This window comes from Homalodisca vitripennis, chromosome 5 (genome assembly GCF_021130785.1).
Source record: "Homalodisca vitripennis isolate AUS2020 chromosome 5, UT_GWSS_2.1, whole genome shotgun sequence".
NCBI classification, from domain to species: Eukaryota; Metazoa; Arthropoda; class Insecta; order Hemiptera; family Cicadellidae; genus Homalodisca; species Homalodisca vitripennis.
Window position 1 is genome coordinate 11,834,637 of NC_060211.1, and position 13,495 is coordinate 11,848,131.

The 13,495-nt window shown below is 30.5% G+C and overlaps 1 protein-coding gene across 1 annotated transcript in view; it reads left to right on the forward strand.

The window, feature by feature from the left end:
• The first annotated feature begins 6,441 nt into the window (after positions 1-6,441).
• The window catches only part of LOC124361804 (lachesin-like), a 95,624-nt gene continuing 88,570 nt past the window's right edge, over positions 6,442-13,495 (forward strand). The window contains exon 1 of the mRNA XM_046815786.1: positions 6,442-6,532. Within this exon, the coding sequence (XP_046671742.1) occupies positions 6,481-6,532 (52 nt within the window). The 5' untranslated portion in view covers positions 6,442-6,480. The remainder of the gene's footprint in view (positions 6,533-13,495) is intronic.

The window sequence follows — 13,495 nt, forward strand, 5'->3', positions numbered from 1 at the left end:
GAGAGGGTGACAATTTATGTATGCTGGGTAGATGTTAATTAAAGTCAGTTTTCCTTGAATGACTACAAGATACGTAGTAATGACTCTCCTATTGTATTTTTGGAGACGATGGAATGTCTCAGTCTCAGGCCAACGGGTCGATGAGACTAAGGAGAGGGGTGACAATTTATGTATGCTGGGTACATGTTAATTACAGTCAGTTTTCCTTGAATGACTACAAGATACGTAGTAATGACTCTCCTATTGTATTTTTGGAGACGATGGAATGTCTCAGCCCAACGGGTCGATGAGACTAAGGAGAGGGTGACAATTTATGTATGTTGGGTAGATGTTAATTACAGTCAGTTTTCCTTGAATGACTACAAGATACGTAGTAATGGCTCTACTAATATATTGTTGGAGACGATGGAATGTCTCAGCCCAACGGGTCGATGAGACTAAGGAGAGGTTGACAATTTATGTATGCTGGGTAGATGTTAATTAAAGTCAGTATTTCCTTGAATGACTACAAGATACGTAGTAATGGCTCTACTAATATATTGTTGGAGACGATGGAATATCTCAGCCCAACTGGTCGATGAGACTAAGGAGAGGGTGACAATTTATATTTTGCTGGGTACATGTTAATAATTACAGGTTGGGTTTCCTTGAATGACTACAAGATACGTAGTAATGGCTCTCCTAATATATTGTTGGAGACGATGGAATATCTCAGCCCAACTGGTCGATGCGACTAAGGAGAGGGTGACAATTTATATTTTGCTGGGTACATGTTAATAATTACAGGTTGGATTTCCTTGAATGACTACAAGATACGTAGTAATGACTCCCCTACTATATTGTTGGAGACGATGGAATGTCTCAGCCCAACGGGTCGATGAGACTAAGGAGTGAGTGGATATTGCAGAGCTCGGTGCAGTCGTGCATGTCCTGGCAAACAGCGACTCGGAGAGAATCCGCCAGCCCTCGAAAACTCCGCAAATTAAACATTTTCTTCTATTGTACTCTACAATTACTGTACTCTACTAATGAAAGTTTTTTCTTGCATATCACTTGCTTAAATTAGCTCAGTCGCTAATGCTAAGAAAACATTATATAATATAACCATTATGTTTAATGAGTTTAATAAGAGATTTAATGATCCATTTAAATATTACTTATAAGATACTGTAAGAATAATTTTGAATTGTATAATTCAAACTTATAAATTGTGAACAACATTTTAAAATTTTAAATATTTACAGGGATGAATATTACATACGTCATTTTAGTATAAACATGTTTCAAATAATGACTTTAATTTAATTTCCAGCATGTTACTGTGACTCATAACATTTAATGGATCCAAACAAATTGTTCTTATTTTCTTCGCCATCCTTCTTTAAAATAAAGTCAGGGATGTACCGTAGATGGAATATTTGTATTCATAGAGAAGTGAGATATATATTATAGATACGGGATATATAACCATGGACTTTGAGGATTTATAATCATTTAAATTGTAACAATTTTGGGAAATATTTTAATCGGACTCTAAAACAAAATAGTTGAAAGATAAGAATGTTCTTTTCACAGTATGCAAGCTATGATTTTTGGGAGTGACATATTTTTAGTGATCTACGACTTAATGAAAAAAACATTTCCTTAAAGCAATAAATCGTTTTTCATACACATAATGTACGCCTTACACATTTATTTTACAAAAGACCCGTAATATAACTTGTAAAGTACAATTTCTTAAAAAGTTACCGAAACGGTTTTTGTCTTCAAGAAAGGTTTTATAAAAATTTTATAATGAATCTCTAAGACTTCTATGACGGATCCAAGCTCTAGATATCTGTCCTTTTAACCCTAATGGTGATCAATAGCTGGTTTTTGCTTAAAATTTGTTCCGTGAAAACTTGATACTAATTTATTTCAAGTTGTTTTAAATTAATGAGACTCTCATGATAGTATTATAGAAAATTTTGACTGTAAGGCTGCACCTTTTTGGCTCTGAAGCATTCTAGACCTATCCTTGATTAAAATTGATCTGTTGAAAATCTATGCCAGTGTTGGCCCAAATCCTCAAAACATTTGAGTTTATTCGAAACATTCTTATTGTGCTATGCACTTTTGACGTAAAGATCATTGTCATAGATTAAAATTTATAGTAATGACATGAAGTATAGTAATAGAACATGAAGTCACTTTGGGTTAAAATTTTAAGGACCTATAAAACCACAGGAAGCTTAGACTCTAGAGTTCCACTCCTTAGTTTAAATTGTAATGAACAACTATCCTGGGTCAAAGTTTGTTGCATAGAGTATCTTTCAGATGTTTTATCAAAATCCAAGGAATTCCTATGATGTCCAGAGTTATTGTGTAGAAAACTATTTTAGTCCTGGTGGGACATGATGTTGGCTAAAAAGATCCTGGATTTATATTTATCATGTATAATCTTTAAAATATAAACTTAGAGAATAATATACTTATTATTTCTAGAATTATCAGAACTCTTCCACTTAAGCTCTACCCTCATGATTCCAACAGCAAACTTCTTTTGTATTTGTTCAATAGAAATTATCTATTAACATATTTGACTTCAATAAACTAATAGGTCATTTAGTGATTTACACAAAGTCTATGCTATATGTATAAAAAAATGTACACAACTTTTTTTCCATCACAAATATTCTGTTCGAATGCTTTACGTCTGTCATAAAGAAACAGTTTGTATTTTGTTACAAAAAGTTATATACCGTCAAAGGCTAGACTTATATTTTGTGGTATTGATGTTCCCAGGTCTTCCATTATAACAAATCTTTCTCCATTACTGAAACATTTTATTACAACCCATTTATAAATATACATTTACTGCTGAACGGAATACCAAATCTATTGTATGTTATCATTACAATTTGACCTAAAAGTCATTATACTCTAATATGATTATACATCTGCCCACTAAAGTAAAGTTTAAAATCCAAGAAAATTTTACTGGTTACCAGACAATGCATGTTGAACAACAAGTTTAAGTTTTAATCGGATGTTACAGAAAAATGCAGGAGACAAGGAAGCCAAAGTAGACAGTTGGGCAGAGATTACATTCCTAAGCTTGGACTCGGTTCCGACATTGTGTTTTAGTCTTAAATGCAAAACACATTGTTGTATTCTGTACAAACATTTAGTAAATAGGGAAACAATAACTTTTTAAATTTTTTTCTTATTGACCAATATTTCATACTATCGTATTGGAACTGCATACAGCATTTCAATATAATAAATATTAATTAAAAATGAAATTGGTAGGGTACGATAAGCGGACCCGGTTTTTATATCGAAATTGGCAAACGATATTACTTAATCATAACCATCGATATAATCAATCGATTTAAGTGATTAATTATTTTGAATTATTAACTTAAATAGTCTATATCAACAGCAGTAAACACTTTAAAATAATACACGTAGGTAATATTTCAATTTTACATAAGTAATTTTAATTATTAAAAATGGCAGTCAATTTTAGAAAACTACAAGACATTGCTTTGAAAGATGATAAGACATAAATTAACTATATTGTTTTTGTGGCTTCAACATGTTCGACTCGAACAGAAAACCCCATTATGTGAAATTTGTGGGAAAGAAACAACTGTAACTGTGAGAGGAGCAAATATGGTCGTCTTCAGTTTTCCTAATTTTTTTTATAATAATTTGTTTGATCACTGTAAATATTAAATTCATATTTTAATTTAAAACGTACGATTTTTATTTAGGACTATAGATACTTTTATATCGATTGATAGTCTAGGATTTTAGATGCGAATATTAGGTATCGAAGACTACATTCTTCAATATAAAAAACCGGGTCCGCTTATCGTACCCTACCCAATGAAATCATTAAACTAATTCATTAATAGATAGTATTTAAATAAACAGAGCGTTTCTGCAAAAACTAGTTTCATTTTGAATTGTAACCACTAACATGTACATCTTTGTAACTAATTTATACCGGTTATTTTTAGCAATTACTCTAAATTCTGCAATAGCACGAGTAAGTTACTTTACTGTTTATTAGGTCTATAAGTCTAGTCTTCTGTTCTTAACTGATTGTGCATTAAGACATTTTCTAGCTGAAGAACACATTTTGTTCTGTTCGTTTAGAAAAAAAGTGTGCAAGTCCCTGATAGCACTTAATCCCGAAGGACCTTTGTCTATGCTTCCTGAGTTATAAGATTTTAAGCACGGTAACGTCGATGGTAGGGGCCACCTCAACTGGAGGTTCCATGAGGAAGTATATAGGGTTCTATCTTGTCATCACCTTGGGAGAAGGGAAGTTAGCTATTTTTCCGCCTTTTCCAGTTAAAGTGGAGAAGGGTACGGGTGGAATTCCTAATGAAAGAGTTTTCAAGTTAAGAGGCCCAACCACTCAAGAGTCATCCTCAGCAGTTAAATAGACTCATCAACGAGCCATTTTTACCACAATATCTAGATATTTGTGGTTTGTGATACACCACTCCTAGACATCCATTAGATTTAAGTGACACATTTTCATATAACATAACCATTCTTTGTTTGAATTTTGTTTTTGACGAAGGAAGGACTATGAAGTAATGTGTTACTGATTTTTTGTATCACTGAACGATTGAAAATGTCCTGAAAATCCTTTTTCCTTCATTCTTTTTTATTACGTCAACGTTGTATAGAATTACATAAGGGTTGTTTACAGTTGTTATTAGAACATTAAAATATGATGCTGATATTTTATTTCCAAATTAACCAATAATGTTGTTTCATATTACCTCATTACATTCTTTTGAAAAGTTGATAGTATATTATTATAATCTGTGCACTGTGCTTGAAGATTTAAAAATCTATAAATAGACCATCTGCATACATCACCGGAGATGACTGTACGGATGACGTTTTCGATATTTTATCGATATTCTTATTCGACTAAACACGATAATAAACGCGTATGAGGTCATCCAGATTAATTTTTACATTATAGCCTGGATTGGCGAAACTGTATGGTCGAATATGTGTCGTTTGAAATGCGTAATTTCGTAGGTTTCAATGAAATACCACAACAACTTAATCATTTCTAAAGTGTGCAAGGTTCTAGGTTTTGGTCTTTTCAACCAATATTTCACTATACTGTATAGCATTATTGTAATAAAGACATAAAATTATAGCCTAACAGCTAGTTTTAGCTTGTAACACATAGTGATTCTATTGAAGGGCAGGAAAGTTGTGTGTATAACAGAAATATATCAATGTATTTAATTTTGAGGAATTAATTTGCACGAAATATAGCTTAGGAATCTATGGTTGCAACCCCGTTGATATGCATCTGTCTTTAACAATTTACGAAGGAAATATATTGACAAATATCAGTCTACCTTCTAAATGAATAAACGTACTGGTTGAGTTTATTTCAGTGGGAGGAAACATTTCATTTTTAAATTGTATCACCATTTTGATTAGTATGATATTCATTATCTGATTTTTCATGGCACATATTTACATCGTGAAAACATAGTGGTGAACCCTCTTTTGATTAGGTCTAAAGGTAATAGAGGTTCATATTCTAAAAAGGTTTGTGTGAATGTAAAATATCTACATTCTTCTTTCAGTGGACTCGTCTAGACATTTTGGCTGAGTGTCATTGAAACCTATCCACTCAGTAGGCTGAAAATTTATCTTGTCTACCGGAAAAGGTAAAAATTCTTTTCTGTGTGATTATACATTCGTCTATCCGTTCTTACCCACCCCAATCATCAAGAATTAAATGATCTATAGATTTTAAATTTTGCATTGAACCTAAGTGAATCGAAACGTCGTGTCACACACTCTTACCTTGTTTTTTATGTAAAGTAAACACATAAAAATGTGGTTTTTAATCAAAATTGCATGAGCTTCAAAATAATCGTTAACAAAACAAAATGGGCAAAAACAGTAAATACAAGCGGAAGAAAAATATTCATGACCCATACGAAATGTTAATTAATTTCCTTGATAATAGATATTACAGTACATTTTCTACAACAGTATTTCGAAAAACTCTGAGAAAACGTTGCCCCGCTAGGAATCCGATGGAGTCTTCTTTTTCATGGCAGCTTTGGAAGATCTTTGTGCACAATGTTAGGTGATAATAGAAGTTTTCTTTTCCAAACTTAAGTAGTGTATAAAGAATAGTTTTCATTTCTTTTGCGTTATTTTAAAGGTGAATTCCAGTAAAAGTGTCGTTCAAATTTGTGTTTCACCTGTGGTTACATATCAGTTGTGCACGTATGAATGGATACATATAGCACGTGCGGGGCGTGGGAGACGAGATGGGGCAGGCCCGAGATTAACCGTGGACGCTAACTGAGTTGTCAGAGCGGCGGGGGTGGGGATGGGGTGGTGGTCGGGGCAACAATGTGTTGCCGTGGAGACCGGCTGGGGTTGGGGGCGGGAGCGTCACATCGCCAGTCTCTGTCATGTGCTCGCTTAGCGATGCTGCTGCTGCCGCTCCCTCTAATGCTCGTCTCTGTAATTCTTGTATCTGGTAGGTACGGCCATTATTTACCTTTCACCTAAAATATTCAAATTCCTTAATAAAATATACCTGGATTCCCTAATTTCCTGTTGTAAAATTTAATACAAACGTATTTGTAAGCTCAGTATCACGCTGAGTTTATGTAGCACTCGTTTAATCTTATTATGAAAGTTAGCAATTTAAACCCTATTTTAATTGTCTAGTTTTTAATTAACAACTTTTTTTAATTCGCTCACCAAAGAAGCGTTTTTAGTTTGGATATTTTATTGTTATTGCATATACTAATACATATTATTTAATAAATAAGAAGTAAAATTTGTGTTATAAGTATAGTTGGTTTTTGTAATTGAAATAAAATTTTCTGATCTCTGTGTAAATTCGACAAAAAAACTTGGAAACTTATCGCGCTGCCTTTCCGTCTTACAATTTCGTCCTACACTCTTAAGAGGTGCCATAGTATGTGAGATTTAGTTTTTTTTATACTCTTAAACCGGGAAATGGGAAAGCTGCAATTTTAATTTTTATAGCCATGAGTGGTAGCAGATGAGGAAAAAAACGGAAAACCAAAATTAGTCGTTTAAAAAAGTATCCTTTTAATGTATTGGTATTCTTATTCTAGAACTTTGTATTTGTAGGATTAAAATAATGCAATAACTATCTTCAAGAAAAATACTTACTCTTCTTTTATTTAACTTCACGATGTAGTTATTGATGTACACTTTAAGAGCGTTTGAAAAAAGACCAATACCTAATACCACTTTAATACAATCATTGTGATATATTCCATTCATAAATATTACAGTTTTCATTACCGTTATTATTCGATTTTAGATCATTTGTTTTGTTTCTTCACGGTATGCAATTACGTGATTGCATTTCCAAATCTATTTCTTCTCCTCTTTTGAAGTTAAAGAATACTGACATTTTGTCAATAATTTATTATTAGAATAGTAAATCTAACTTTAGTGATGAATGTTCTTTTTTATTATTTATAATTAGAAGCTGCTAAATTTCGTAATTAAATGTGTTGCAAAGAAATTTGTATATTTTGTCCACAAAAATAATTAAATTTGAAGGATGTATTAGTGTTTGGATTTTAATAATAATAATAATAATAATTCTTTATTGATGCTACAAAACAGATATCAATCCAATAACATTGCAGCATTTATTACAAATAAATATACAATATTATTAAAGCTCGTACATATAAATTATTTTAAGCAATATTAATAAATAAATCATACATTATTGAAGACATTTTAAATAAATGGTAACATAATATAAGAATGAATTTATAAATAACTATGTTTTGTAATTTAAGGTCATTTAATATAAAAGTAGCCTGTAGTAAAATATATTTAAAATTCCAGACTTCTTAAGTAGATTTTATTCCTAGGATGTATTACCGTATAAAAAAGGTTTATTATATTTATTTTATTAGATATATTTTATCCAAACTATTACCATTGTTTTGATAAATTGTAAGCTAAGATTTTAATGGTACATCATAAACTTTAACGCGTACTAACATTATAGAGCAAAAAACATTCGAGTTGCGTTATTTCATTACATATTATTAGATAACAAAAATAAAGTAACATTTGTTACATTTTTATGTTATTATTTGAAAGCATTGATTGGAAATTTCGTCTCACGTATAAAAAAAAAATAAAAATCGCCAAAAATATAGCGCCAATTAAATGAAAACATGTAACCAGTGTCTTAGATTTAAAAATATCATAACGCACTTTTTAAAAACGTATCTTTTTATAGTATGTGAAATTGTATTCCTCCTTAAGTAATTTAATAAAAAAAATATATATATATACGCAATTGGAATAAATAAAAATTGAAGCCATAAATTTATTAAACTTTTATACGAATAGCAGATAAAAAAATATTGTATTACTGTTTACTTTAAATACGAGTAAGATTTACATTCGTATGTACACTCTATATATTTGTTTTGCCAGTATTTTGTCGTTATGAAAAAATAAAAAAACACGTTTTATGAATTTTGGAAATATTCTAATATATATTTATTTAATTATTACATATTTTTATTTTATACATAAAAATATACATATATATATATATATATATATATATATATATATATACATACTAGTATTACATTTTAAATAAGTTACATTCTGATTTAGTTGTTTCAATATTAGTATATTCCGGGGAAAATAGGGTATGGGATAAATCAATACATAGCAAACAAAATTCATATTATTATAAATTATATTAGTTATTTAATTAGATATTAAGATTTCCTAATTCAAAAAGTTTGTTATATAACATTATATAACTACTATAAAATCCGTTAATCCCTTAGCGTTACCATTTCTCTTCCCTTTCAAAGTTTTAATATATGTATAAAGTTCCAGGAATTAAAATTGATATTCCGATGTGATTACAATATAGTCCTTTTTTATAATTACGATAGAATAGCTATAATGTTACTTCATATGTTTCTCTAAAAAAGTACATTGCAGTTTTATTGTTTGATCTGTTATTTTAATAATTTGCCAATCGATCGCTGTAGGCTTTGATGACACTTGAAATGTTCATTTTAAAAGAATCGTAAGGATTAACTGAAAACTGATGATTGGCTAATGTACATTTTTTATTTTGCTTCGTTCCATTTCCGCCCGCAGAAATTATTAATATTTTAGCAACAATTTTATCGGATATATCTATCCACCGGTAATCTGACCTAGAATTGATAACTTGAAAATATTTACATTTTACCGTTACTATGTTACACGAAAAGTTTTAAAATATTATTAATTATAAATACATTATTATATTTAGCTAGTTCATGAAGTTTGACCTACGTGAATTAATTATTGGTAATGAAATCATGCCACATTATGTGTAACATAATAAATTTATTAGACTGACCTACCACATAACAGAAGACACAATAATAGTTTAGCCCATGCAGACAAGGTCTACAAACAGACACAGAATATAAGTTTGTTTCTGTATACATGCCTGTATACATACTTAAAATAGTTATTTATGTTGTATCGTTTATGAACAATAAAATAGCGAATATACGAAATACGGTCGAATGAAATTACCAATTCCTCATGACCCATAAGTAATTTGTAAGTTATTTCAAATTCTTTTCACAAATTCTATTGGAAACAAAAATTATTAATTAAATATTTACATTCAAACAATAATGCATTTATGCCTGGATTCTTCAAAATTACCAATTCCCATATAGCTATTCCCTGATTTCTGATTCAACTTGTACGTATTTGCAAATTAATTAAATAAATTTGTTTATTCTAATACGTTTACTATATAATAGAGTATTTTTAATACATCTCTCTAATGCCTTTGGATGTTGAAATAAAATTTCCTTTATTACAATTGTATATCGACTCTTAAGTCACTTTTACTAAGTAATAAGTTCTAACTATACTCTCCAACATCGAGCTACGAAGAATTATCAAAACATAAAATAAAAAATTACATTGAGTTTAACTGTAAACGTATGATTTCATTTAAATTTCTTGAAAATTATACATTTTTATACGCTTCATGTGTTTTTTGATAATGATAATAAATTTATATCTGAATTCATAGTTTGATTGTATACAATTCTTTCATAATTGTTATAATATATGAATCGGTCCATTATAACTTCCCTCACGTTGAAAGTTATTGATAATTTTTATATTTATATGAGTATTTGTGTGCCAAAACATTTAGTATTACTGATTTATATTGTTAAACGTTTATATCGTGTGAATGTGTTTCTGTCTTAATCAGTCTCTACACAAATAATGCCACTTAATTGTTTCATGTTCCCGAATTAATCTTTAAAGTCTAAGATCCCGAGACACTAGACTGCTTTAAGGAAGACTGCTGAGTAATTATATATTAATCACAATGGTAAATCTTCTCTTGCTTGAAACATTGCTCCAAATAAAAATATATTAGGCGAAACTTTACAAATTCCAAGCATTTCTCTTCAGATTTCTGAAACATTAAAGTTGAAATATTTTAGTAAGCTAATCGTATTATTTTGTACTTAGAAAATTTATATTCCAATTCGATTAAAGTTTTAGAATGCAACATAACATTTTACATCCTAACAGGCCGATCACTTCAATTTCTCGTAAAGATGTTTTCTGTTTACTTGGACTCCAGAAACGATAAACTTAGTTTTACCTGTCAGCTGATATCGATATATAACTTTACGTCATATTAAAAGTGCATTCATCATTTAAAATTTTAGATTTGCTGACAGTTAATATGTGCAGGCTTTACCTGCTGTTTTTGCGTCTTCCATTCCCATAAAAAAAGCTTCTTAATAATTTTAAAATGTCCAGAATTTACTTAATTACATAAAAACCTATTCTAATAATCAGTTTGGACTGCTTATTTTTAAATAAAGTAATCTATTCCAAAAAGAAAAGCTTGTACAATGTTTTCTTACAAGAGCTTATTATAGTTTTCTCACTACTAGACTAGATATAATTATTTTAACTCATCACTGTCTCAATCTTTCAAAGAGTTAAGACATTTTTTTAAGATACTGATATTTTTACCTTATATTGTAATGGACCCATCATCCATGTACCTAGAATAGATTTCATAAAAATAGAAGTCTTGCCTTTGGTGACTCGCAATAACATATATTTAACTCTTGTTTACTTTTCGCTTTTCTCCTAAAATTTAGCTTCTTCTACCCCATGTTAAATCTATAGATGACACATTTCTGTTAGTATATAATTTTTTTAACTATGAGACTTGTGTATTGAGAAGAGACTTGCTGTATTATGTTATTAAGACACTATGACCCGCTTTGAGGACACCAAGACTGTAAGCCAAATGAAATAACGAATTGAAAGTATGGGTTTTTATTTGGATTTTTAAAACAAACCACATGTGTGTTGTTGGATAGAAAAACAAGGCGCCTTAAAATGTTTTAAATGAGTATTCTCAAATAATAGAAAGGATAACCCCTTATTTTATTAATAAGTCTTCATTAAGAACCCATCAGACGCCCTTGGAAATCGAGCAGTATTCCGTCTTTGTATGCGATATCTCTTGATAGGGAGGTGTAAACGAATTTTATTTTTATATGCAGTTTCTCCTTGTTCCAAGGAAAAACCCCTATTATTTTTTTTATGAATAGACCAAAAGGCCAGTCCGTCGGTATTTCTGTCTTTTGTCTGTGCGCGTGAGCAGTGAATTTAATAATTGAGGCGTACATATTTTAACTGAAATACATAAGTACATGTTAATAACGGTACTAAACACTACTGGTCAAATTTGATAATTTATGTACGTTTATTTATTATATCTTTTAAACGATTTATTTCATAATTATTTCTCCAAAATACGAATAAAACTAAAATTTTTCTACGTTTATCGTATTTTGTCCACAAAGCGCAATAAATATACACGCGAAAAATAAAGTAAGCTCCTGATTTTCGTTATGCATAAAACGTAACAACAGTAGAAGACAATGTAACGTGACAGAGTTTTACGCCAGATCGAAACAATGAGAATTCTGCACAATGATACTCTGAAATAATTGAAACTTTAATTCACCGGCAAAAGGCTTTTGTGAAGAGTTCTGTCTTTTTATTTTTACTTCTAGCGGGCGGGTCTCCCGCTCATTTTAAAGCATTTTTGTAATTGCTAACCAAAGTTTGACTTACTCAAAGGCTCTGTAAATGCAATCCTGCATCCTCTTTGTCAGATAAAGATTATTTTGTAATTTGTTATTCTGGAGTTGAAAATTGTGTATTGTCTAATGTCACTTTTACTCTTTGGTAGGTATAAATAAAAAGGTATAATAATTCTAAAATTGTTAAAATAGTTCTTTCTTTCTGATCCATGACGGTTTACTGAACCAATAAAAAATGGCAAATCTGGCTGTAAATATAAGCCCACGTTCACAGCCCAATAAATTATTATGGATTTTTTCCGGACATGAAATTTTAACGAGGCTCCATTAGACCTTAACATATTGTCAGAATTCAATATAATATATGATGCAATTGGCTACCTTTGCGGTTAATATATGTGTGCAGGTACCAACAGAACAAAGACAAAACTATCAACCAGGAAAGTTACTCCTCACATTTAGACACATAATTCCACAAGAAATACACATTTCTAATGGTCTTGCTAATAGTCATTTCTACCTTACAATAAGGATTTAAATAAGGATTTCGATGAAGGATCTGAAAAACCAGACCTTTTGCCTCATCGGCTACAATATTTACGTTGCTATTCGTAAACCTGGTTAATTGAAACTTGCGTCACTGAAACACCTCGGTCCCTAAAAGCCACAAGAATGTACGTTAAACTAACAATGAAACATTTCGTCTTCTGAGAGGTCAAGGACTGTTATATTCCAGAATACTAGGTACATTCTCTCTAACACGTTAAAAAGTTAAGAATTAGTAGCAAAGTAAGGAAATTATTGTATCTGACTATGCGCAATACTGTAAATAATTTTCTAATAATTTAATTTAGCAGAAAAGTAGCCTCTATTTCACTGGAAAGTTTTGGGCTATAAGGGTTTTCGGATAAAGAAGAAATGTTCATTAAACAACTATTTTGCCATATTTCACACAGGTTTAAAACATACGTCATATTTCAAGATAGCATGTGAGGGCTCGCGTTTTCCCCATAGCCTGGCTCGACTGCAGCGAATGGAACGATCAACAGACCGATATTTACCATTTTAAATTTCAATATAGAAATAGTAGAGACTGAGTTTCACAAAATGTCAACCTTCCATTTTACTGGTTCGAAAGTTATCGTCCATATAGACGGATACACTCAAAGACAGAAATCTAATTTTGTCATCGGTAGAGATCACCTAAACCCTCAATCTATTAAACTTCATAACTAGACTAATTTTAAATATATAAATTCGTTGTGCACAGCCCTAGATTTTACATAAAAACAAATTATTTTCTTGTT